A 26957-nucleotide genomic window follows, 5' to 3' on the forward strand; every position below is an offset into this window, starting at 1 on the left:
GCTGAGTCACTTCCAGAATTTATTTTGCAAACAAGTACATCATTAACTTCATTTATGTGGTGCTCCTTGGCTAGATGACTTTGAATCCCTCAGTGACGCTGACCGTCTTCGCTTTATTTCTTCTTGGCGCCTTACTTTAGCCTCCTTTTGTCTTTGAGCCAAAAGTTTAGCATAGTCTGCAGCTTGTTCCTTACGGCGCAATGCACGGCGCTTCTTCAATGCCAGGCGATGCCGCTTGCGCTGTGGAAAGAAAATTGCAATGGAAGTACGAGATAAATGACTAGTCAGATGATTACACATCAACATTTACCATTTAAAAAACTTGACTGCATCCACAGTGAGTTAATTACTATTTGCTCTCCAAAAGTCATCTAAATCCTTTGACCACCTCATTTAACTTCAAATACTTTCCACAAAATTGTAATTTGTTGTTTTATAACTAGTAAGTATTGCAGCTGATTTTGGTTGAAAGCCCATTTTAGTTCCTATCTACTACTACTACTACTACTACTACTACTACTACACCCCATCTGCTACATTATTGGTGCAAATTTCCCTGATCAACTGTGCATACACTTTTTCCAACATCCCACATTTATTTCGATGAGGGAATTTTACAACTTTACTACAAAAACATCAAGATGCTAACAGAGAGCTTGTTATCACAATATTCAAAGAAACCTTAAATTTTACTGCTAACTACATTCCCCCACATAACTAATTTCTCACCTAACTTACACATAATGCCTCCTCTTGCTACATAAGGAAGAGTTCACATGATCTACTGGATTCCTCCTCTTGCTACATAAGGAAGAGTTCACATGATCTACTGGATTCCTGGCTTAGATGCCTAATTATGTGGTGTGTTCCAGAAGTATTGGGAATTTTGGAACATCACAGCATGCATTTGTCCAATTTTTAGTTGTGTTGGTAACCATGTCTGAAACATATCTGTATACTGTATCAGATGTTTAGTCTCTTGCCAGTTGTCAAGAAGGTTTAAGTTGCTGATGTCATACCAACTGGCTCAAGCCATGAAATCTTTTTGGATGTTTTGAGTATGAAACACGACAGCAAAACTTATGCCATGGTATTCAATTTAAAGCAGAAACAGTGGCAAGTCAAAGTTACTCGGGAGTCACTAAATGAAGCCAGCAAAGATGCAGAACTACTGAAATGTTTCAAAAGAGATGACAAAATGTGTACAGGTATGAAATCCAAAACTGAGGCTCAGTTGTTCCAGTGGGGGCATTCTGGATTGCCAAGACCTACAAAATCTCAGCAACTGCAGTTGAATGTTAAAGTTCTGCTCACTGTTCAACTGTAAAAGCATAGCACACCATGGATTCTCGCCAAAAGGTTGAACGATCAATAAAAAGTACTACTACAAGTTCAATGCCATTTTCAGGAAGCAGCCTCAAAGACCAGGATTTGTGGGAAAACAATTCACAGCTTATGCATCATGATAATGCCCCTGCTCACAATTCATTGCATGTTTGTGAATTTCTGTACACAACATTAATGATGACCCAGTCTCCATATCTACCAAAGAAGACCCTTGTGACTGTTTCCAAAATCGAATAAAACCTTAAAGGATAATTGCTTTACAAGCTTAGAAGAGATTAAAAAGCCATCACTACAAGATTTAAATGCTACCCAAAACTCTAGTTTCAGAAGTGTTTAGGGGATTCAAATAAGTACTGGCATAAATTTATAATATCTAATGGGGACTGCCTAGAGGGAGAATATTTATGTAGATAAAATTAGATCAAAAAATGAAAATTCCCAATACTTTTTGAACACACCTCATACATTACTTCTCTTTTATTAATGTCTCACTTGTACACTAAGAATACCACATTCTGCAGCACCCTTAAATCATTGAGAGACTTTTACTTTTCCACACATATGAACGCCACACAGTTAAATCCACTGGCAGCTGCCTGAGTGTGGGCATTATACTGGTGTATGACAGTAGTGTGTGTATTTAGAGTATATAACTAACTATAGATAAAGATGCACAAGTGGAGTGATTCATTTATCTCTAAAATAATTAGAAAAAGTATTGCAGTCATACCCAAAGACCAAAATGTAATATTAACTTTTTCAGCATTCAAAATCAAGTATCAGGCATTAATAACATCAGCACCCCACAGTTTTTAGACAAGTATCTAGACTGCACAACAGGATTTTAGAAATATCCCACAGTAATGTTAAACAGTAACTCTTACCTGTAATGTAACTGGAGTGATAAGCCGTTGAATTTTTGGTGCCTTGAAACGTTGCTTAGTTTTACCTTCTTTCAATGGCAACGGTCTCTTCACAATGTACTGTCGCACATCATCTTCCTTTGATAAATTAAAGAGCTTCCGAATCTTTGAAGCACGCTTTGGTCCCAACCGACGTGGAATTGTATTGTCAGTGAGGCCAGGGATTTCCTACAACATATTTGCAATTAAGAATCTATAGTTGTCCACCACAAAATACTCAACAATGATTGTCATTCTTATTGAACTAGCAAAAACACATCAAATCTGTGAAGCACCCTCCCCCTGTACATTTAACTATACTGACTAATTATTGCATGGCATCACTGGCAGAGAAACCACACAGTGCACATATACCCGATGCCATTTTGGAGACTTGTGTCTTGAGAGGAAATTATTAGGACAACTCAAATATTCAGCCCACAACGAAAGAAAATCTCACCAGGAATCAGACCTGTGACCCCACAACCTAAGAGGCAGTGAATTCACCACTAGACCATGAATGGCAGGCATTACACTGATAAAATTGAAGAAACACACTTCCTTAAAAAATTCTCTGATAATTTTGAAATCCAACTTAAAATTTGGAATATGCGACCAAAATCTGACGATTTCATACCAGCCAACTTTCAAAAACTGAAATCCAGAAGATCCCAAATCACAAGAATTTAATGCACGCACGTGTTGCAAAGTGTTGAAGCATATAATGTAGGCTACATTTTAAGATCACTATTTTCGAACTCTGAAGTTATGTACTCACACAAGTTACTTCATGGCGAGTCCATTCGTTGTCACTTAACATTGGGAACACTTAACACATTGCACGAAAATGAGCTTTTCTGCACTTTATCTTGCAAGCTGCAATAATGGATGACACTGTCAAAATGACTAAACTGAACATTTATACTTGTTTACAAAATTTTCTCAAGTTCACAGAACACATGCTACATTCCATCACAGGTTCCAGAATAGAGATAAAGGTGTGTAGCTTTCTTCGATTTCTTCAGAAATTCTGAAGAAAAACTATCGATGTAACATGGACCACTGCTTCTTGCTTTCAAAACAGAAATGGATCCTAAAGTTTCATTCGACATGGAGGACCTAAACTGACTGCAATTCTTCTTCACCAAACTGAAGAAAACCACACACACACACACACACACACACACACACACACACACACACACACAACCAACCAACCATTGCTGTGCAGTATGGTCAAAACAAAGCATTAGCCTAGATAACTCATTGTACTTAGGAACATAGGAACACCATCAGCTCCATGAATGCTCATCAGGTGAGCCCTTTGGTATCATCTGTCAAGTTCTCGCACTCAACAATAGCAGAATCATCAACCTGCAGAGCCACAAATTGGCTCTGAAGCTTGTTCATTGCATCCTCAGCTGACTCACTTCCCTTCCTCAGCAGAAATGCTGGAAACCTTTCTACAAGAAATTCTACAGAAGAAAACTTTGCATCATCAATTTTAGAAAATTCTGTAACCTTTGCATGCTTCAGTACTTCACCACTGAGGGGATACTTGTTTAATATGTAATCACATGCAGAGCAGAAGTAAGCCGTGATAGACGAAAAGAATATTGATTTATCTTTATCATTAAGTTTCTTCACCAAATTCATTGTCTGAACACTAATTACTAGATCATCATTGTCTCTGATTCTCAACAAGATGGTACTGAACTTTCTATAACAGGGAAGTCTTTATAACTTTAGGTTTAACAAACCGGAAAGAAGCTGCTGCAATAGATTCATCATTAGTTTTAATGAGAAGCACTAAAGTGCAGAACTGAGATTCTGCCAATACAGGAATGAAAGTAGGAAAGCACAGTATGGCTTGTTTAAGCATTAAGAGAGAAACAGTTTTTCTTCACAAGTGAATAATGCTAAGGTTCTTCAGCACAGGTGTCAGATTGTGTGGCAGATGCAAATCTCTTTGGGGCAAGCAATTCTGGTGACAGCCTTCGCCTTCCTCTTTCTACGGTCTTTAGAACCACGAAGCTCAGCTTTTGGGATTGTAAACAATGTTAAGCTACTTGTTGCACACTGAGCACTAAAACGCACATCTTTAAAGAACCCAACTAAAGGATCCCACTGCTCCAACAGTCTCTGCAGACACTTTCCTAAAGACAGCCATCTTGTACAGTTATCTTTTAATATCTTCTTAGTTTCCTTGTCATGAAGCTCTTGGAACTTCAAGACCTTCCTTCCTCTTGCAACTCTTCTAATTAATAGAAAATGTCGACTAAAAGTTCATCAATCTTAACAGGCAAACCGCTTGCACATTTCTCAGCAGCCAAGTTCATCAAATGACATGAGCAACCCAGCACAAAGACATATGGCTGTGCTTCCTTTAAAACAGCAACAACTCCATTTTTCTTTCCAATCATGACCGGAGCACTGTCTGAATGGAACACAGCACAATTTTCCATTGGTATTTTGTAATACTCCAACTGTGAAATCAACCATTTCCAACATTATGTCCCACTGAATCACCCACCAAGGCTGGAACCGACAGCACCAAAGTAACTATCTTTTCCTGCTTTTCGTCAAAACGATTAAGCGATGAAACTTAGCACCACTGCCATTTCTCCCATCAGTAGCCAAAGTAAATGGTTCACATTGCAAGCAACTAACGAGTTCATTTCTTGAACCTGTAGCCATTTCTTTCATAATATGTGAAGTCTTCGTACGACCAAAACAGTATCTTTTTGCGATTTACGAACCAGAGAACATTTTCTTAAGAAGGGCACCAGCATGACCACCAGCAGCTAACAGAATTATTATGTTCAATTAAAAATGAAGTGAACAAACATTCTGCTCTTATTACATCAAGGTCAGCTCCACGAGTTGTAAAAACTGAAACAATTTTCCTACTGCTATCCTCCTCTATTTACTCGAGACGTGTTTAACATATTTGACATGATTCAGTTCTTCCTCCGTAAGCAATGTTTATATCACATGAACACATGGTACACAACGCGAATGTTTCACCTTTCCACGATCGCATAATGCACGGAAATTCGGCAGACTATGCATCCCTGAAAGACTGGTGATATTGTTTCTTAGTAGAACTCAAAACCCTAAATTGCACAAAAATTCATTACAGAATTTCACGAATACCAGAACTGCAGCAAACAGCATAAAACCAAGCATAAACAAAGCCTTCCCCCTAACATGCTGTCAAAGCACAAGGAGTATGCAGCAATAATCTCTGAGTTTTGATTATCAATAGAACATTTGATCAACCTTCTCTGGCAGCATTTCAAACAAGGGACAATGACAAAAGCGCAGCAATATTGTGCGGGAAGGAACTATTGATATTATCGGCCGACTTCGAATCCAATTTCAAACACTCGCATCTCAGAATAACAGCTATTACTAAAGTCAAAACTGAAATGCGATATGAATGCGGAGGGCGGGAACAAGCCCGGAAGTTGAAAATCCGGAAAACTGGGATATTACCCCAAAATCAAGAAATCTTCTGGGAAAACCAGAAAACTTGGCAGGTATGGAATTTACCAATATCTCAAACTTACTGTTTCCTTATTCAGATGAAGTATGAAATTTTCATGCTGATGACGCTCAGACTTAAGGCTTGGCCAGAGAACGTGGCCTGGCAGTGTAAGGCCAGAGCCCTTCAGCCACAGCAGCATCATTGAAATGCTTGTTATTTTATCATGAATTCCACACAAAGTGCAGCACCAATGCAGTAACTGGCCTGCTACACCGACCAATTCCATGTCTCAGAAAATACGATTCACTGCAATAATTGGCAGCACCTGTTGGCAGCTTTAACTGCTGTGTTCTCACACTGACGGCTGAATGTATCGTCAACTGCACTACACAAGCAAGTTTCTACCAGAGTTTCAGCCACCACCATAGTGTGATTGATGCCAACAGCAGTCACTACAGCCAGCCACTCTCGCTTTGATGACATTTCTTGCTGCTGAATGCCTCAGCCATCTGCTGTGGCATGAGCCACACTGCCAGTCCATGTTCTGTCTGGCCAAGCCTTTAAGTAGGACAAAGAATGGACCATTACTGACTTCAATGTATTCTGGAGAGAAGCAAGGCAGTGACCAATTGGTAAACTCATCTGAGTATTACCACCAGACAAGCAACATCCTGACACCTCAGAAAAAATATGACGTGTGAGCAGAGAAAGTGGGGATAGTGATGGCATAGGAAACCAGGTGCTGGAATCACCAAATTAAAAGGGGAGGGATCCCAACATAAACCAAAAGACTAACACCATGGCTAGTGCAAATGGATCCAGTGGCTACAGGGTTACCACAAAGGTGAACAGGATCCAATAGGGGCAGCTGATTCATAAACTTAACCACAGTCCATACAAGACAATTAATGTCTGACGAAGGCAGAGAGGAGTTGAACAATCTGCACCCAAACAGGTGTGGGCAAGGAAGCAAAGGACATTGAGTTTATGGAAAAAGCCAACCTTCAAAAGGCAGATACAAGGCAACCAAGTAAACTGGTTGTCAAAGGGAAGACAAGAAATGGAACTGGGGGATTTTAGTCTGGTGTTTGGCATCTAGGTGGCTCTCCCAATCAACTGCCTGCAGTATGGCATAAATGCATCACACCCCAACTTAAGGGGCAGAATTTAAAACTGCGTGAGAGCATCCATGCAGAAGTGCACTGGCTGGCACAATGAAGCTGTCACTCCACAGACGCCACTGAGTGGAAGCTAGTCCACATACAGAATTCATCCACATGTGGAGCAAGGGTGACCAACAGTCTAGCAAAGGCCGAAAGTCCATTAATAGCAATGAGAAACAATATACTTAACATGGAGCCCTGTAGAACAATGCCAACTGAAATACAAAAGACACATTTGGTAGGTACTGACAAATTGGGAGGGGGCCCCAAAGACCTCAATCAGAGCTTAAGTAGGATGCGATGGAGCCAAGCTGTGTCTTAGGCCTTATGGAGATCAAACAAAGCAGCAACATGGCACCACTGAGAAAAGCCCTGCCAAACTGAGGTTACAATTTAAGCAGATGATTGACCAGAGATGTTTGGCAGCAGTGAAAGCCACCTGCTCAGTCCTAGTGCAGACCAGGTAGCAGGGAAACAGTCTCATCCCAAAGTGGCGAGCCTGGTCTTCCTGTGTGTAGCCAGGGAAGGGGAAGGCCACAGAGTTATACAAAGCAGCACTGCATGATTCATTACCAACCAGAGAGACAGATATAGAAGAATGGCCAGCTTTTTTAGCTTATTACATTTCATACACAAAGCATAAGCCCCGATACCACCTGCTCCAAACACGGGCTCTTCCCACAGACACCACCCAGGGCCACCTAGCAAGAGTGTTGCTGGGAGTTTTGATGTGCCACAATTATAAGCAATCACTCCTAGGCATGCACCAGAAGACAACCGTTTACTTATCAGAAGTGTGGTCCCTGTGTTGTCAGGGGCTCAGCTACACCTCCCAAGGATGGCTACATATGCTGGTGACCTAGCATGGCAACAGTGAGGAAGGAAGAGGGGGTGTGGAATCCAAACTGTAGGTGCTACTGAGGGAGTTTGTCAAATGGCTCACACTACGAAGAGAAAATTTACAAGTGAAGGCTAAACCCCCAAAGGGGAATCAAAAACATCAAAAAGTAAAATTGAAAAAGAAAAGGCTATGTGAAAACCAGAAGGAAAACAAGAAAACAGTTGGATAGTCAGGTCGACATAATTAAGAACACCAAGAGAGGGACAAGTGACGACAGGAAGGGAGGGACACAAATGCAGCCCGGGAAGGAAGAATGGACCATAACAGCTTTGTAGCCTGTGTAACATCCATGATCTCACAAAAGAGCTGCAAACCCCCAGGGGGACTGCGGCACCGAAATGCAGTAAGTGTGTCACTGCAGTTCTGGATGGTTCCAAAAGGGATACGAAGTCATACTGACTACATTGCCATGGCCAGCTGCTATAGGTTCCTCAGTTGAGGGTCCATGGTATGAACGGCCTAATTGAAGTGGTGCCAGATTCTCAACTTTGTTTAAATCCATTGTTTGATGGCCAGGAGTATAGTAAACTCATCCTGGTGCACTTCAGACCATGCACACACACTATAAACTGTGACATTGCACTATCCTGCTGGTAGATGCCATCAGCTGACCTCAAAACGAACTGCATGTATGGGTGTGGGCATGGGCTCCAAAAGAGAGACCCATACTTGGGTTGATACATTGTGCCTTTCAGAATGACACAATCACCCAGGGAATGCCACAAAAACTTTCACACACCACAGCATTCCTTCCTCTAGCCTGGACACTTCAGATGAGTGTTGCAGAGCATTTGGTTTCAGACATTTCACACTGCACACACCAACTACCATCTGATAGACCACAAAATGTGATTCACCTGAAAAGCCCACCCGTCGACAGTCAGTGGATGTCCAGTTGCATTGCCAATGTAAAAATTCCAGCCTTCATCACCTATGAACAGCAGTCAATGTGGGTGCATGTACCAGGCACCTGCTGCAGACACCCATATGTAGCAATGCTCCTTGGTTCATCTCAGCTATCAGTTACTCATCTATTCTACAGCATACAACTCCACAGCTGTCATTTATCCCTCTGACAATGGCCCACGGTGCACCACAGTTTTGGGCAGCAACATTTTGCTATGCACACTGTACTTCACCACTCTGGGGACTGAGTCCTAGCGTAGCTTGGGCAACATCACTGTTTAAAAGACCATGCCCCAGTATAGCTCTGGCCACGATTTTCTCAATATGTGAGGCACCACTAAAACTGGACTCATTTCACATGACAATGTACAGACCCTTGCAAGTTGTCCATTCAGAGGTGCTGCCCCCTTGCTAATTTCTGTATTATTTGAAAGAAACATTAGTGAATTTACCAGCTGCCATCACAAATGGCTGAACCAGTTTGTGATAACACTGACAATTTCATGCATGTACACTTTAGGTTTCGCAACTTGCTGTGACTTTCACAAATAGGTAACATCTGATGAGTTAGAAATTTTGGAAGCTAATGAGGACATTGCTCAATAACTCATTTGGAACATTTTTGAAGGACAACTACACTTAATCTGTATTTTAAAATTTGTTATCTAGCAAGACTTTTAGCAATACAAGCTTCTGCTCCGAGTATCCTATGCTAAGAGACTAAATAAAAGTGGGCTGTATGCATTGCACCAACAAGAAAATAAATCCTGACGTGTAAATTCAAGGTATCAGGTGCCCCCAAGTACTTCTGGAGAGTCTTTGTTGCTGGATAAATATCACTGCATCGATAGTTGGAGAGCAGTGTGGTAAGTACCTGCATTAATTTACCACAGATTCTAGAACTGTAGAAGCACATGCCTGTACAGCGCTGGTGCTGTGGAAGCATCAGAATTATGTTATGACTGGCAATTACCATATATTTCAGCAAATAACATGATAGTTGAAGCATGAAAAAGTATTGTCTTATATGACATATAAAAGATCAGATTTATATTTATATAATAATTAAAACCTATATATTATCACTCACTTTAAAACAATGCAAAATACAATTATTACAATTATCTCAGAAAAGGAGCTCTTGAAGAACACCCTCAATTTTGTTGTTGAAAAGATCATCATATGGGTCCATTTTGCATCTTGTCAATCGATATCCACTTAAGTCATCAGTAACATAAATCGTTCTCTGTGCCATTCATAGCACTGGCAAAGCCACACTTCTTGAAGGATTTTATCACTATTTTCACTTTCACTCTTTTCCATGATTTGATCATGAAATCACACAAAACATGTGCTGCGGCCCACATAACTCCACCTTTTGTACATGACTCTTCGCCACTCATCATCCAACCATTCCATTGTTCATGGATGTGATTTGGATGGTTCATTAAGAGGTATCTAAAGCTTGCAGCATTGAAATCTAACCACCCAGTATAACATCAATCTTAGTGTTGCTTTATATTATGTGATTTTTGGTGTTGTCTGTCTAGTATGTGACTGCAAAACATATCCCAAATTAATAAACTTTGTTGATATTTCAGAACACCTACTGACTTCTGCCACACATTTTCCATCCACAATTTTACACCTTTCCTTCCATTCCTTTTGATGATAATGTACAAAAATTCCTGGACAAAATTTTAAGCTAGGCCTTCTGCTTGAAAACAATTGTAGGTTTTTAATTTGTGCCATCTACCATGCATGTTAATATTCCTGTAAACCTGGCTTTTTCATGGCCTGTATTTCTAAGTTTTTACACCTTTTGTTCCCACAGTATTATTTATTATATTGCAGTTTTTTGTTGTTACATTCATATTTACAGTATGAGACCCTGGAAAGTTTAATTTTTGCTTCATACGAATAAAACTTATGAAAGCTCTTAACTGTACGGTCAAGATCTTTCAGAAATTTCTGCTCAGTTTTTGTTCTCTGCCATTTTATATTTTTCTGTTCGTGAAACAACTACAACAATCTACTGTTGCTTTAAATTCTTCGCTGTTAATTGGATTGGCTGGTGCCCATTTCAATGCATAAGCCCTAATCTTATGTCTCGTAGGAACATAATTCTGCCTCTTCTTTTACCAATTCTGCAACACTATTCTCTAAATCTGGCCAGCAAGCTACTCCTCTCCTCCGAGAATACACTTTTTAAACAGCATCTTCATTCTTTCACCAATTACTTATCTTCCATTACATCGAAAGCCCTTGCTGAAGCAGAACTGTTCAATTCTTTTGCCTTTTTATAACTTTGAAGGATAATCTTGCTTTGTATTTCCTTCTTTTTGTTGGTTCCATCATTAGCACTCACTCTACAAATTTCACACTACATATGAGTTCTTTGTCACATGCTTCTACAAGCAAAACTATAACAATGTTGGAGGAGGCTTTTGCTGTATGTGCGCAACTGTGCCAACTGTCTAGTAACATACAGTGGGGATGTCTGCAAAAATGACTAGTCAATAGGACACACTCAGAAGCCCTATTACTTCATCCGCAACATCACTTCTGCTCATGTATCGAATTGCTATGGTAACACACCCGCATGTATGTTTTTTCAATTTCAGTAACAAGTCGAAGCCAGGTTGACTAAGTCTGGGCTATGGGGAGGATGCAGCAACTCTTTCCACCCATATTCACAGTTTTTGGCTACAACACTGGCAACATGCGTGCAAGCATTGCCATGGAGAATTAGTGGCCCAGCTTCAAGCAACTGAGGTCGGATTTTGTGCACTTTCTGCCCAAGTTCTGCATGAAGTTACAATAATACACTGCTGTGGCACTTATTCCATACAGGACTATCTGTCATGATGATTCTTGGTGATCGTATGCAAAAATTGTTTAGTTGAGCTTTGACTGAGCATGTCAAAATTTTTTTGGACTTTGAGAATCTGAAGCTCTTCACCTGGACTGATTTCAGCTCTGGTTCAACATCTCCGTAATACACATTTAATCAAAGAACTCTCATCCTTCATGGTCAAATCATCATTTGAGCAAGGTTTCAATGTGCAAACATTTCAGCTTCTCTTCAGTAGTCAGTATGTGACATCTCTTAGAAATTTTTCTCCTTCAAATCATTTGTCAGAATACGGAACAGTAATTTTGAAGGGGGAGGGGGGGGGGGGGGCGGAGGATTCCAATAGCTTCAGAGAGTTCCTCAGAAGTTGCACTGCGATCTTCAAGAACATCTGCCACTAGTTCTAGATTTCATTCACCTGTTGACTTTTTGGCCTTCTGAGTCCTATTATTGTCTATGCTCATACAACCATCACAAAAATGATTAAGCCAATGTGAGACTACTACCATCCACTGTAAACTTTGGAGTTCTGCAGGGTTTTTGCCATTTAAAGTTTCAATCTTTAGGTATGGCCTCTAGTCTTCAACAGCCACCATACCCGAGACCCCTACATAGTCCATTTCTATCTCACCAATTTAATGAGTATACAGTGCACAAAAAACATGCCTGTCCCTCAAGCTCCCAAAAGACAAGTTTCTTTCACCTTTCTAATACGGAAGTTCATATTGCAACCAAGCCTTTAATTTCATTCACATTTTTATACAGCATGCCATATTTGATATCCGTTCCCCTCTGCCAGCATAAACACTAACAGTTTCACACATGTGCAGAGGTCTGAGCATATAAATTATCTTTACAAAAAGAAAGCCATGTACCTGACACTTTGGAAGCAGCCCCTTATCAAGCAAGCAAAGCAGTGTCATCTAGACAGACTTGAGTAACATGCAACCATATATGGCTTTCAACTGAGCAATGTCTACACCAGCCAATTGAAAAACCTGGAAATGACAATTCCAGACTTGATAGCACTGTTCACCTGTAATGCTGCACCCAGTTCTGATTCTGAGCCACCCACTGGTGGAACAATCATACACAAGCACACAATGAAATTGAAGACAAATACTGCCTTTGTTCAATTGTGAGCTTCAATTTTAAACTTCTGTACACAAAACCCACTGACAGCAACATCTCAAAATTTCTGTACATTTCTCCTCACTACACCAGTCATTCAGATGCTGTACACAGATCCTGCAAATTGTTAGGCTGAAGCAACTATGAAAGGCTGTGCACCTAATTTATTCATATATTAGTTATGTACACTTGTGGTTAGCCCTTATTTAACAAACCTGGAGATGTCTATCAGTTTTTCTGTAAAAACTTTTCTGCATAACTGTTTAACCTCATTGTTGCCAGATAAATTCCACTGCACCAATGGTTGCAGCGCAGTGTGGTAAGTACCTGCATTACTTTACCACAGATTCTAGAACTGTACAAGCAAAGGCCACTTAGTACAGTGCTGGTGCTGTGGATATAAGCCATTCACATTCATTTCATTAAGGTAACATGATTAGAGAAAAATTTGAATCTACAAATTCCTTCGTAACAGACTTACCACCAAGAGCTATTAGTGTTTAGTGCAGTGTGCAGCATTACATATCTAACAAAATAGACCACCATGCTGCTGTCACGGGGTGCTCAATTATCTAAATAAATCTACTTATTAAGAATTACAAATGACCTTCACCATGAATATTCAGTATCTGATATAAACAACACATGGCCAACTTACCTGTTCTCCTTTGCGGGTGATGACTAATGCCAACACACTTAGGTTTGCATCAACAATGCACCCACGAACCGATTTACGCTTTCTTTCACCATCCCGCCTCGGGCGGTAACATGAATGACCCTTTGACAACAAGAGGCGCACTCTACCTGTAATTTGTCAAAGCTTTAATGAAGATCTATTCAACAAACAACATGCACAAAGATGTCCAAATCTCTAATATTTCACACTAAGTAACATTTTCACCAAATGCACTCATTAAGCCACAAAGTCCCAAGTTGTTATTATTTTGACAGAAACTTTAAATTCTGGGTACACTCTTGCAACTTTACAGCAGACCACTGAAAAACCAGAATCTCACATCTGCTTCAGCACTGATAGCCATTTGGCTTCTAGATACCACCAAGCCCTGCATTTGTAGTCAGACTGTCAGGCTTTGTACAACTGGTTGCTGTTCTAGATATCAAATTTACTGTGTAGCCTACAGCTTTCAGTCTGACCTGCTTTGCTTAGGCATCACTATCAAAATGGATTACTTTAGTGATCCTGGGTCTGACAGTTTAGTGGCTCAAAATTGTGAAGAATGTGATACTACTACATTGGAGACTACTGACACCAGTTTGAAATATGTCTAAATGCGTGCCAGTGGTATGTGAACTCCCTCTATCGTGCTCCAACCAGCTCCTCGAAGATTTCCATTAACTATGTGGGATATGCTGGCTTCACATCTACACAGAAAGTAAAAAGTAAAGTTCCAGGATACTTTACTCAATTACCAGTGCACAAGTATAATTCAACTTTATCAACTAACACCAAGTTTTAAATCATTTTGAGCTTTAAAAGCCACCTATGTTGATACAGGACAATTCTGTGATGATACAGAAGGACGAAGATGGGTTGCCAGCATTCTCAAAAAATTTTAGAAAAGTAATGTACAGTCGGCTTTATAACCATCTTATCTCAAATAACATACTGTCAAAGTCACAGTTTGGATTTCTAAAAGGTTCTGATGTTGAGAAGGCTATCTACATCTACAGTGAAAATGTGCTTAATTCATTAGACAAAAAATTGCAGGCAACTGGTATATTTTGTGATCTGTCAAAGGCATTTGACTGTAAATTGCAATATCTTTTTAAGTAAATTAGAATATTATAGTGTAACAGGAAATTTTGCAAAATGGTTCAAATCTTATATCTCTGACAGGAAACAAAGGGTGTTATTAGGAAAGAGACATGTATCAATCTATCAGGCATCATCCAACTGGGAACTAATTACATGTGGGGTCCCTTACCTTTTCTTGCGTATATCAATGACCTTTCATCAGTAACATTACCAGATGCCAAGTTCTTTTTGTTTGCCGATGATACAAACATTTCAATAAATAGCAAATCAAGTGTAGTCTTAGAAAGCTCAGCTAATAAATATTTGTGGACATTAATCACTGGTTCCTAGCCAATTCCTTGTCACTAAACTTTGAAAAAACACACTACATGCAGTTCTGAACTTTTAAGGGGTGTCCCACGAGTATATGTCTAACATACGATGACAATAAGATAGAAGAAGTGGACAGTGTTAAATTCTTGGAATTACAGCTAGATAACAAATTCAACTGGGAGGAGCACACGACAGAACTGCTGTAGCGTCTTAAAAAATTTCTGTTTGCAATGTGAATTTTGTCAGACAGGGAATATAAAAATGAAAGAGCTGGCATACTATGCTTACTTTCATTCCATAATGTCCTATGGGATTATTTTTTGAGGTAATGCATCAAGCCAAGCTAAAGTTTTCCAGGCACAAAAACGTGCAGTAAGAGATATGTGGTGTGAACTCAAGAACATCCTGCAGAAGCCTGTTTAGGGAACAAGGGATACTAACTACTGCTTCCCAGTATATTTATTCCTTAATGAAATTTGTCATTAAAAATATATCACTTTTTCAAACCAACAGCTCAATTCATGGAATCAATACTAGAAATAAGAATAATCTTCACAAGGATTTAAAGTCACTTAGTCTTGTACAAAAAGGTGCGCATTATTCAGGAACACACATTTTCAATAACTTGCCAGCAGCCATAAAAAGCTTAACAACCAATGAAATCCAGTTTAAGAGAAGCCTAAAGGATTTATTGATTGCCAACTCCTCCTACTCCATTGACGAATTTCTCAGTAAAACCTCTGCACAATTTCAGTGCAGTAATGTTCATTGTAAATAAGTATTATAGTAGTTTTATTACATGTTTATTACCTTATAAATAAACTTTTTAATTTTAAATTCAGTGCATTAGTATTTGTAAAATGACTTTCATATAGTGTTCATTAAAAAATGATTATCATTCCACTTGGGACCTGTGGAATGGTACATTAGCTTATTTGTTTTAGTTGTAAATATTTGTCATGTATTATTGTTTTTCTGACATGTTCCACATCCTGGAGGACCTCATCACTACGGATCAATTGGAATGAAAGTAAATCTAATCTAATGAACTCCTGGTAAGACTGGTCCAAAAAGAGTCAAGTTATAAGCAAAAATCTTTGATACCTCTGATCAAAAACCACCACTACTGCAAGCTCTTTGTTTTCCATATTTTGGGAGGAGGTAGTATGGACCAAACACAAAAATTAGTAAACATGGACTTTAGACTGGATATTTACAAACTATGACCACTTTTTCCATCTTTGCACTTTGAAACCTCTTCTGCTGAAGAAGTGCTCATAGCTCTGAAGATATGCTTAAACCCATGTTTACTAGACACTTTCTTGTTTTGGCCCATACTACCTCCTCCCAAAATATTCAAAGCAAAGAGCTAGCAGTAAAAGTGCCCAGGAAGATTTTCACACCTAACTTTCAACTGTCATTTCTGGACCAGTGTCCCTCATCCTTCATAATCACTGAGGGAACCCTCTGAGCAGCCATAGCGTACGGATCTCCGTGCCGGCTCGTTCACAGGAGCTCAGTCCGTCAGTTCACCTGATGATGGCGACATGTATGATCACCAAAATATTGTGCCCGTTGGACACTGTAGACCGGCAGTACACCTGTGGATATTTTGATGTTTATTATTGTTTGTGGCTTCCAATTTCTCTTCTGTAGTGAACAATCAGGGCTGCTTCGAATTACAAAAAAATTTGTTCTTTCACTAGAACAGTGTAAAAGGAAAATCTCAGCATAAGTTAGTGAATGAGTTTAATTGTGGAAATAGTCAAATACAGAATACAACTGCAAATCGTCCAGGTATGTTACAGAACAGGGCAGTGTTAACTAAACTGGAGGGTGATAAGCACACAGGGGACAAAATGGTGAAACAAAGATTAATGATCAGAAAGTGTTAACATCTGCTGTGAAAATGAAGAACCACTAGTAACACTAGTAATACAAACAGCAAAACATCCACAGGTTTCAAAAACCATGCCATTTCCTCCTTTGGTGTCTCTTGACATGCAAATAAAAATCGATGTGATATTTTTCATTCTTGTCTGAATAACAAAGAAATGAGCAGAAATGTACAATCACATTTTTTGTAGATAGTGCACCATGTCATTGCTGTAAGAAGTTCTTAAATGTGGAAGTATTTTTTTTTTCTGCCAACACCAGTTATCTTTCATACTTAAAACTGTAGCATTAAATGAAACAGTTGCCAAGGATGTAATCAGATTTTATCCATCTAATTATTGCTTGAAAAATAGATGCTGATTTGGCCAAAACCAGATGCTACAAAAACAGTCCATAGGCATCAGTTATTCACTGTCTAATGCTTGTAAAACAGTAATGGAAATATCATTTGTAGTCACATGGAGGTGCAGATTCCCACACAGGATCACAGGTGTGAAATTCAGAAGTCTAGTGTGTCTAGGCAATACCAGTGTTCATGTTAGCCACTCACTATGTAGAGCAACTGAATGCATAAGCACAAAGGCTGTCATGAAAGGCTGAATTAGTCTAGCATGCAGGTATATCAAATAATGTCTCAAATTGCCCAGTTATGTTTTACAGCAATAAATCAAATGATTTATCATTATGAGGTGTGTAGTTCCCAGATGTGGTTTCCAACTTATGAAAAATCTAACAAGACTATGAGCAGTTTTAGATAATGCCCCAAATTGTTTGGAGGCCTAACACTGGCAACAAGAAAATATATTATTCAGTGGTTGAAAAAAACATGATGATGACCACCACCACCACCACCACCACCACCACCACCACCACCACCACTTGACTGTCATTCCACCAAGCTGTTTGCTTCATCCCACCTTTACACACTACTGTTCCAAGACATTCTTTAGCCACTTCTAGTGCTCTGTCCCCGTACCTTGTCCATTCCTTTTCCAATGACTAATTGACTACATTCAACTAACTGGTACCTTTCTGAGATCACTGTTATGTACTTGTGCCTGATTTCCTTATCCTGAAGTTTCTCCACTCTTATCCACCTACATATGGACCCGACCTCCTGCACTTTCAGCCTCATACCAATTTCACTGCAGATTAAATAGTGATCAGTGCCATCAAAGAATCCCCTGAAAACACGTGTGTCCCTCACTGCCTTCCTGATCTGTTATTATATAGTCAATAACAGATCTGGTTCCCCTGCCTTCCCAAGTATACTGGTGAATGTTCTTTTTTGAGTTTGTGATTAATAAGCCCATACGGGCACAGAAATCCAAGAGTTGTTTCCCGTTCCTGTTGGCCTCCATAGCCTCTCCAAATTTACCCATAACCTTTTCATACCCTTCTGTTCGATTTCCAATCCTGGCATTAAAATCACCGATGAGCAGAACACTGTCCTTGTCCTTTATTCTAACAACTACATCACTGAGTGTGTCATAAAAACTATCCATCTTATCTTGATCTGTCCCTTCACAATGCGAATATACTAACACAATCCTTATTTTCTTGCTAGACACTGTCAAATCTATCCACATCATTCATTCATTTACATACCTTATTGCAACTACACTGAGTTCCATTTCTTTCCTGATTTAAAGCCCTACACCCCATTGTGCTATTCCTGCTTTGACTCCTGACAGGTAGACCTTGTACTCTCCCACTTCCTCTTCTTTCTCACCCCTTACTTGAATGTCACTAACAGCTAAAACATCCAACCCATCTTACTTGCAGCCACTGCCAGCTCTACCTTCTTTCCTTAGTAGCCCCCATTGATATTAATAGCTCCCCATCTCATTACCATTCGTTTGCCAAGTCGTATCTTAGGAGTCCCTGGTTTGTCAATTAGAGGTGGGACTCCATCACGTCCAAAGGTCTGAGACATTTTGCTCTGATTGTTGCCAGCATCATATTTAAAGTACCAGGGAAGTAGGTTGCTAGCCTTACTTGCCCCAGGTCTCATCGAGTTTTACCCCTAACAGATGAGGGACTAACCAGTGGATTTGGTAGTCTTTGCCGTCTGAGCACGAAGGTGACCATGACTCAGAATATGATGCCCAGCCTTATTCCAAAGCAACTGGTATCCCAACTGTCAGGACCACTTACTTGGCCACTCATACGTTGCCAGTGGTTATGAACTAGGACATAACAGGAACCCACCACCATGAACCACAAAAATATGATTATCTCCAACACAATTTGAAGAAGTCTGACTTGCTTGAAATTATGGTGCCAAGAAAACAATTTTCCTCACACACCACTGAAGAGACTGCTGAAAGGCAGGCAACAGGCATGAAATAGTTCATGCTTCATCATTGTCACTAACACCATTGAAGGTATGCGTACAAATAAATTACAATGCTGCAGACTATTCACTATCTCTCATAAAGCAGATATTGTGGAAGGTGTCAGTGAAGTGAGACCTGGAAGGTAACTAAAACAGCACTGCAGTTGTCAGAGTCAGAGCCTAAAACTATGGTGGTGTTTAAGACTAGCTGGGGTGGGGGACAACAGAGAGGTGGTCAGTCCCATCAGATTAGGAAAGGATGGGGAAGTAATTTGGCCATATCCTTTCAAAGGAACCACCCTGGGCATTTGCCTGAAATGATTTAGGGAAATCACAGAAAACCTAAATCAGGATGGCCGGACGCAGGTTTGGACCGCAGTCCTCCCGAATGTGAACCCAATGTGTTAATCACGGCGCCACACTGCTCAGTGGAAGACTGAAAAAAATTAATTACACACCAGGGAGAGAGCAGTGATAGCTCAAACAGCACGAAAGAAAAATAGCCAAAATCAATTTCTGAGATTGTTTTGTCCATTGATGTAACTGCATCACCCAGGAATTAAGAAAGTGTGTCAGATGTGTAATATGCCAAATCATTACAATGTAAGTTTTTTTCAGAATATAACAACTTAATGAAATCATTGTAACCAGAACCAGTTAATAATGCAAATATTCAATGGAAACTACTGTTCAGCAATGTCACAAAAGTAGTTCACATCTACACTTTGAAGTATAACAAACAGCTTCTGTGTTATTGTTCTTACATATTTTGGCAAATTTACATTTCTTCCACGAGCACCTGATTTGGCACAATTTATTAGTGTCACACACTGAAATCAACATTCTGCAGCACCCTTAAATCACCAAGGGACCTACTATCCCCCACACAAAATCACTGGCAGCTGCCTGTGTGTGGTCTACACAGTCACTGCAGTAGATCATATTAGAATATATAAAACTGACAAATTAATCCACTTGAGCATATGTAGACCAAAAATTATTACAAACTACTTTATATTCTGGGCAACCACAGTTCTTGTACATATGGTAAAACTGTTTATTAAAACACAACCAGTTTCGCAGCTTTAAGCCGCATCAGGTGAACATGGTAAAAAGCAAAGTACAGTGTCATTGCATCGTGTGAAATATACTAATCAAAAGATCATAGGCATACCCATCGCTCAAAGTCAAAATTTACTATTCAGAGAATATCGTCAATAGCATGGCGCGCAAAAAGGTACAGACATGCCCCATTCTTTAAAATTTATCTGCATCCAAAAAGTTAGCAGACACTTTTGTAAAAAAGGCCAGATTGGCAATGAAGAATTGTCACATAACATGATTAGTCCCAGCACACACAAGTTACTATGTGGGAAGAAGCAGGTGCAGTGTGATCAGTGTGACAGTAGGGCAACTGTGCTGGGCAAGGCAGAAGTGGCCCACACTAACAAAGAGACTAGCTGGCTGGAGGAACAGAAGCTATCCATGTAGATAGTAGGTTCATTTGAGCAGTTACCAGACAGCACCAGACAACAGGCTGTACTGCGCATGCGCAGCTACGATGACGTAGTCAGCCCAGGATTAGTGCTTGCTCTGCTCATACACTTTTGTTGCATTTCTGGTGGAATTTCGGCCGTGGTGGGGCATCACGTGATGATGTGCAGCCCTGCGGCATGTTGAGAGGACATACAGAGTTGTACTTAGAGCAATTGTTTTATCATATCCCACCCAGATGAAGGATGCAAATGAAGTAGTTCTTGGCAAAATATTTTCAAATTAGACTACAGCTTGGGGTGAATTTGACAGATTTTTTTTGAATTTGTACTCTGTAATATTGTTATGTAGCATTTCCAAAAGATTTACATCTATACACAGCACTGCAGAAAGCGAGTAGGATGGAACACAAATTTCTTGGGGGTGGAGGGGGGGGACAGTTTCTTGTATAGCTTACACTGGAATAAAGGACAATAAATTTCATGATTATTTCAAAATGTGCAAAAATTAACAAGGTTTTCTGTGAGGCAAAGAAACTATACAACTGACAGTTTATATTCTACTCTGGGATTAAATATGAAGCCATGTTCGGAGTTAAAATGATAAAACACCGTATGTTGCCCGTCTACAATTTACCATAGAATAGCATTCTATTAATTTAAGACGTAAACACAAATTAAGAAATAACTTCAGGCCTAGAGGAAGTATTAGACAAGTGCCTTGTGATCAAAAAACAATTTCACAGGAGGAAAATTTGTAAAATTCTGCAACAGCTGGCCTTATATTTGAAACAAAATATTTAGTTTAAAACTATGGAAATACGGAAGCGTCCGATCCCGCCCATCTGCTTTGACTCATGATGTCACAAATATGGCAGAAACCACCATAAGCCAAGATTCCAATATGGCCATATAGTCGTTATGTACACACTATGAGGACGAAAATACATCGAAAAACACACGTTCCACAAAAAGCCTAATGACACTAACGGAACAAGTGCGGGAAATAGGAGGTTTTTGGGTGGGGACAAACTAAATATAACCAAATTTAGACACCCACCCCCATACAAAACCCCGCAAAACGACAAAAGAAACCCATAACAAAACTCCCCAAATACCACTGAACACAATATCTGGAATCGGACACTTCCCTTCACCTATATAGCTCAACAGCAGCTCCCAATCTAATTGGGATCTAACACTTCCCTTGACCTATAAAGCTGAAAAACATCTCCCGATACCAATACCAACATTCACAGCCACACATTGGGATCGAACACTTCCTTTGACCTGTTATCCTTACGACATCTCCACATACAGCTATCCATGGTACGAGACACCGGAACTTTAAGTAAGCCTCATTTCTTCACGACATACTGAACACTTCACGACTTCTTTCAAAAATCCGAATAGTTGAAATTTTATTAGAGACAACACACTGTCCCCCATCACAGCCGACAACCGAAAACTGTTGACCCTGTCAGTCATAACCATACCTACCAAAGACATAAAAAAAGCAATTTACCAAAATTCACACACAACGCCACACTCGCGAACTAAACCAAAATCACCACCTAACACTACCAGAGAGCACCACCGATCGCAACAAAACGACACCTACAAACACACCACTCTCACAAACTAAATTCCGCGCCTTCTTGACGTGACACACCACAACAGCCTTACGTCATGGGTCAAAGCCGACGGGTGGGATCAGACGCTTCGGTCGACCCAAAACTACTGACCAATTGTGCCTACTCAGTCAGCTTCAAGTAAATGTTTACGTATGTTCACACATATATGGCATTAAGAGATCTTACAGTGTCATGAAAGGAAGAGGACATCTTACTCCAGCCAGCATCAGAATTCCATAAACCATACTAAAATGCTTCATTCCGCTCTAATCGCACATTTCTATGTCCAGATGCACTCTGAAGTACCTGACATTCAGCTTTTCATGTGGTTTTCGAGATACCAATTTTCTCGGAGGTCCAGTACTGTATTCTCATGTTTGGTTCTTTATTATGGTATATGTCATTCGTCCCAGAAAATGAAAATTGGCACTTGAATTTGAACGAAGTTGAAAGTAGCCAATAGTGCAGAATGAAACACTTCGTTTCAAATAAACGAACTGCCTCAGCGGAAAAAAATAGAAGCAAATTTCTCTACAAAACAGACAAATAGCTTCATTAAGACATTAATGGTTGATTGCTAATAACGTGGAAATAATATAAAATCAGAAACCTGAAACTACTAACTTATTTTGGTCTTTCATGGTTATGAGAATGTATATTAATTCATTTGATGGCTTGTGAAATCTTGCTGAAATGACCCGATTTTTCCCATGTATTTCTTAGGACAGTCACTGCATGTACTGCAGTATACACACACTTCATTATATTTATTTACCACAGCTTTTTCCTTGTGCGCGAATTCTCTACCTAAATCTGAAAATGTAAAATACACTTCAAAAAAATAATATATATTTGGATCTCTTATGTCTGCCAGTTTTTTCATATATTGCACCCAGATGATTCATTCTACAAAAAAATTAGGGCATTCCTTTGCCTGGTCGGCTTTATACAATCGGTATCTAATCTGCTATTGGAAGGATAACAACTTTTTGTTGGGTGCCAGATCTGGGTGCAATATCTGAAAAATGTGGCAGATATGAAATCCAAAATCATTACTCCAGTATATTTTACATTTTCATATCTAGGCAGAAAACTGAGGTACAAAGAAAAAGTTGTGAATAAATAAAATTAAGTGAGTATGCTGCATTACATGCAATGATTGCCACAAATATATATAGGGCAAACAACGTCATTTCGATAAGATCTCTAACACAAAATTGTTAAGGCTTTCGTGCCCACTTGTTGACAAACTGCCTATTGGCTTCTGTCTCGGGTTCTTCGGCCGACGTTCATCTAATAATTTTTCTGACGTTTCACCAGCACGAGTGGCTGGCATTGTCAAAGCTTCACCCTCCATTGCCGGTGGTGAACTGGAGCCGAGCTCGCGGCCGCAAACTATATGTACCTGGAGCGCCAACGCTCGAGGGCTTCTCCGCGGCCATTTCCGGTGCGAGTCTCCTCTTGCTACCTGCGACGGTCATTCACTGCAGTACGGGAAGCCAGGATCCGTTTACCTTTCTTGTTCAAACTGTTCGCGTGCTTTTGTATTTCTACAGCCTCTCTGAACAAGCGCGTGTGATAGTGCGTAATAAAATACGCCGACACGGAAGTTCGGGCTGTAGAGAAGCACCATCACACGCGCTTGTTCAGAGAAGCTGTAGAAATACAAAACCATGTGAACAGTTTGAACAAGAAAGAGGAAAGCCTTAAGGTAAACGGATCCTGGCTTCCCGTACTGCAGCGAACGACCGTCGCAGGTAGCAAGAGGAGACCCGCACCGGAAATGACCGCGGAGAAGCCCTCTGACGTTGGCGCGCCAGGTACATATAGTCTGCGGCCACGAGCTCGGCTCCAGTTCAGTTCACCACCGGCAATGGAGGGTGAAACTTTGACAATGCCAGCCACTCGTGCTGGCGAAACATCAGAAAAATCATTATATGAACGTCGGCCGAAGAACCCGAACAGAAGCCAATAGGCAGTTTGTCAAGATCTCTAACACCTGGTGGCACTGCGGGAACATGGAAGTACACTCAAACATTGAAAGTAATGCACCCATAAGGAAGATGTTCTCCATTAAAATCACACCTACATGATGGCCACAGCAACACAAGCCATTAATAAAATTTAGAAAAGAAAGCCATATTTTGAATATATTAGAGGAAGCGGAAATTTTTAGACAAAAAAGAAAATGCACAGTTCACGCTGAATAATCAATCTTAATTCAGGCACCATAGCATTTTGGCTAATTTTGCTTGGTTATAAGATTCGGTGCTAGTATGTAACAAAATTCTGTACTCCTCTCACTTGTGAAGGCAGCAACCCAGCATTCCTAGTCTAATGACATCAGCTTACAGCTAGTCTGTTCGTGCGTACCGCTTTTGCCTTGCCCTGATGTCAAAATGGTTCAAATGGCTATGAGCACTATGGGACTTAACATCTGAGGTCATCAGTCCCCAAGAACTTAGAACTACTTAAACCTTACTAACCTAAGAACATCACACATCCATGCCCGAAGCTGCCCTGATGTCACATTTAACATTTTAGTGTCTGCTCACTATAAAATACTTTCTTTTTACATGCAGGCAAACTTTACCTTTCGTTCGTCACAGTATTGATGATATTCTCTGAATAGTTAACTGTGACTAGGAGCAATGGATGTAGCTTTGATCTTTTAACACTAAGTATATTTTAGACATTCCTTTACTTTTAATATTCACATGATGGGATGACACACACTGTGCTATGCTTTTTACCATGTAGGTTCACCTGATTCAGCTTACAGCCATAAAGCTATTGTGTTTTAATAAAAAATTCTCAGCTGTAAGCAGAGTTCCACCTAACACGAAAATTATTAGCAAAAGCATAACCATACACACATTAAAATGCCAAAATTTATAATACAACCTATTTCCCAGCAAACAGAATAAACTATAAAATACAACATCTTATGTTAATATCTGAATTGCACCTGTCTACAGTATGTGTCTTTACAACAAGTAACAATATCTTTCCCTACATTATTTGATATTCCTGCCTGGAGTCTTCAGTGTTTGATTTCGAAAAGGGAGAAGTTGAAAGGAATGTTTTACAGGACTCCTCAAATATCTAATTCATTGATTGGCATAATTTAGACTAGTGTAAGTTAAATTGTGGGGCCTTAAGCACCTTTCGTCACATTTTAATGATCAATTCTTATTTAATGTGCACTTTCATAGACATGACAAGTCATTTTTTTACCACAAACAAAACAATTTAAAGCTTAATTAACTTTAAACCTAGTTACACAATTTCCTTTCTAAAACCACTTCACAAATATACTTTATTTTACATTAACATCCACTTCAGAGCTACCTTAACTGCTCAACTAGCATCTTCAGGTTTGCAAATATTGAACACTGGGAAGCAAAACAACAGTTACTACAGAAATGATGGCCAATAAGGTACTGTAGTGGTCAACTGTATAGTGCCAACTTAAAATGGTGTTAAGAGATTTTAATTGCAGGATTTCCTATACGCCATCAATCCTAGCTCTGAATATTTAGGCATTTCATTGACCGCATTTCGGAACTAGCAATATTAACATATGTCTACGTATGTCCTGATTTTGGAACTGAATGTGGAGTTATTATTAACACCAAAGTAATAATTATCCGATAATTTGCGGATCCCATTACACAAGGATAGAACGATACGAATGACAGTTTCACAAAAAACTAGTCTTCTCTCCACGCAATTTCAATTTGTAAACATTACGTCCAAATTTTTCTTAAAAATCCCTGCACACAAAATAAACATACCGCTGTTGTGAACATTAAGGCACCGCCGCTCTAAGCTGTACCGGATCACAAACAAATCTCTACTGTTCTGAAAAACATCTCACACTTCATGTACTCGCATGTCGACAACGATATACAGCAACTTTAATCAAATGCAACACAAAACATGAACTGATGATTACCATTTGTTAAAATTCCTTGTTTCATTGGGAAACCTTGCTTGTCATTTCCACCAGAAATACGCACTATATAACCTTTCCACTCATCTCCAAGTGCATCTGCTTCAACTTCTGCTCCCATTCGCTTTTCATAAAAAATTCTAAGCTTGTGTTCATCGGTAACTTCGAACAATTTCTGGCACCCAGTGCCAGGGTAAGACACGTTAAGCTGCAAAAGAAAACAGTTATTGATACTTCCATCAACTACAGCACATGTACCAAACACACGGTGTGCGAGTATAATCCACAGCATCGTAAATCATCGTCAATTAAATTGTAAATATAAATCAAATTTCTATATTAGATACCACATATTATCCGCTATAGAACAATATTTTAGGTCATTTTGGATAACTTCATAAAGAAATACCTTCATGGCAACGACATTAACTCCCTCCTTGCCACGAACCGATTAGAAAGAAAGCTCTATGGCTGCTCCGGAAGTACAGCTACTCGCTATTTCAAAGGTTCTGTTTGAGGATCATCAAAGACGGCACATCCATCTCATTGGCGCCATATGTTTTTCAAGGATTGTCACACGAATTACAAATTTGGATCAAGCGTCCCGCCGACACAGTTGCTCAATATACACACCAAATTTGTGCATATAAACCGTTGAATCAACCAGAAACTTGCACGGACATAAGATGTGAGCAACCTGCGAGATGGCGTTGTTGGCCTGAGCAACAATGTTCCAATAAGTCGCGCAAAACATATCTGCGTACATAAATTGTGACATTTGAGGACTGCAAATAAGTCACAAACATGAAACGCGAAAAGCCGTTACAGGCAACTATTTACTGAATCTAGTGTTCCTCG

General features: G+C 39.7%; 1 protein-coding gene across 1 annotated transcript; it reads right to left on the reverse strand.

The window, feature by feature from the left end:
* Nucleotides 1–6: 6 nt before the first annotated feature.
* Nucleotides 7–26650, reverse strand: LOC124621856 (40S ribosomal protein S6). Its single transcript, XM_047147310.1, has 5 exons — nucleotides 26509–26650; nucleotides 26103–26307; nucleotides 13353–13498; nucleotides 2232–2438; nucleotides 7–240 (listed from the first exon to the last, which is right to left on the reverse strand). Exons 1-5 carry the CDS (start codon nucleotides 26512–26514, stop codon nucleotides 49–51), a joined length of 756 nt encoding a protein of 251 aa, XP_047003266.1. The 5' UTR covers nucleotides 26515–26650; the 3' UTR covers nucleotides 7–48.
* Nucleotides 26651–26957: the final 307 nt, after the last annotated feature.

The sequence above is a fragment of the Schistocerca americana genome, chromosome 7, assembly GCF_021461395.2.
Source record: "Schistocerca americana isolate TAMUIC-IGC-003095 chromosome 7, iqSchAmer2.1, whole genome shotgun sequence".
In the NCBI taxonomy this organism is placed as follows: Eukaryota; Metazoa; Arthropoda; class Insecta; order Orthoptera; family Acrididae; genus Schistocerca; species Schistocerca americana.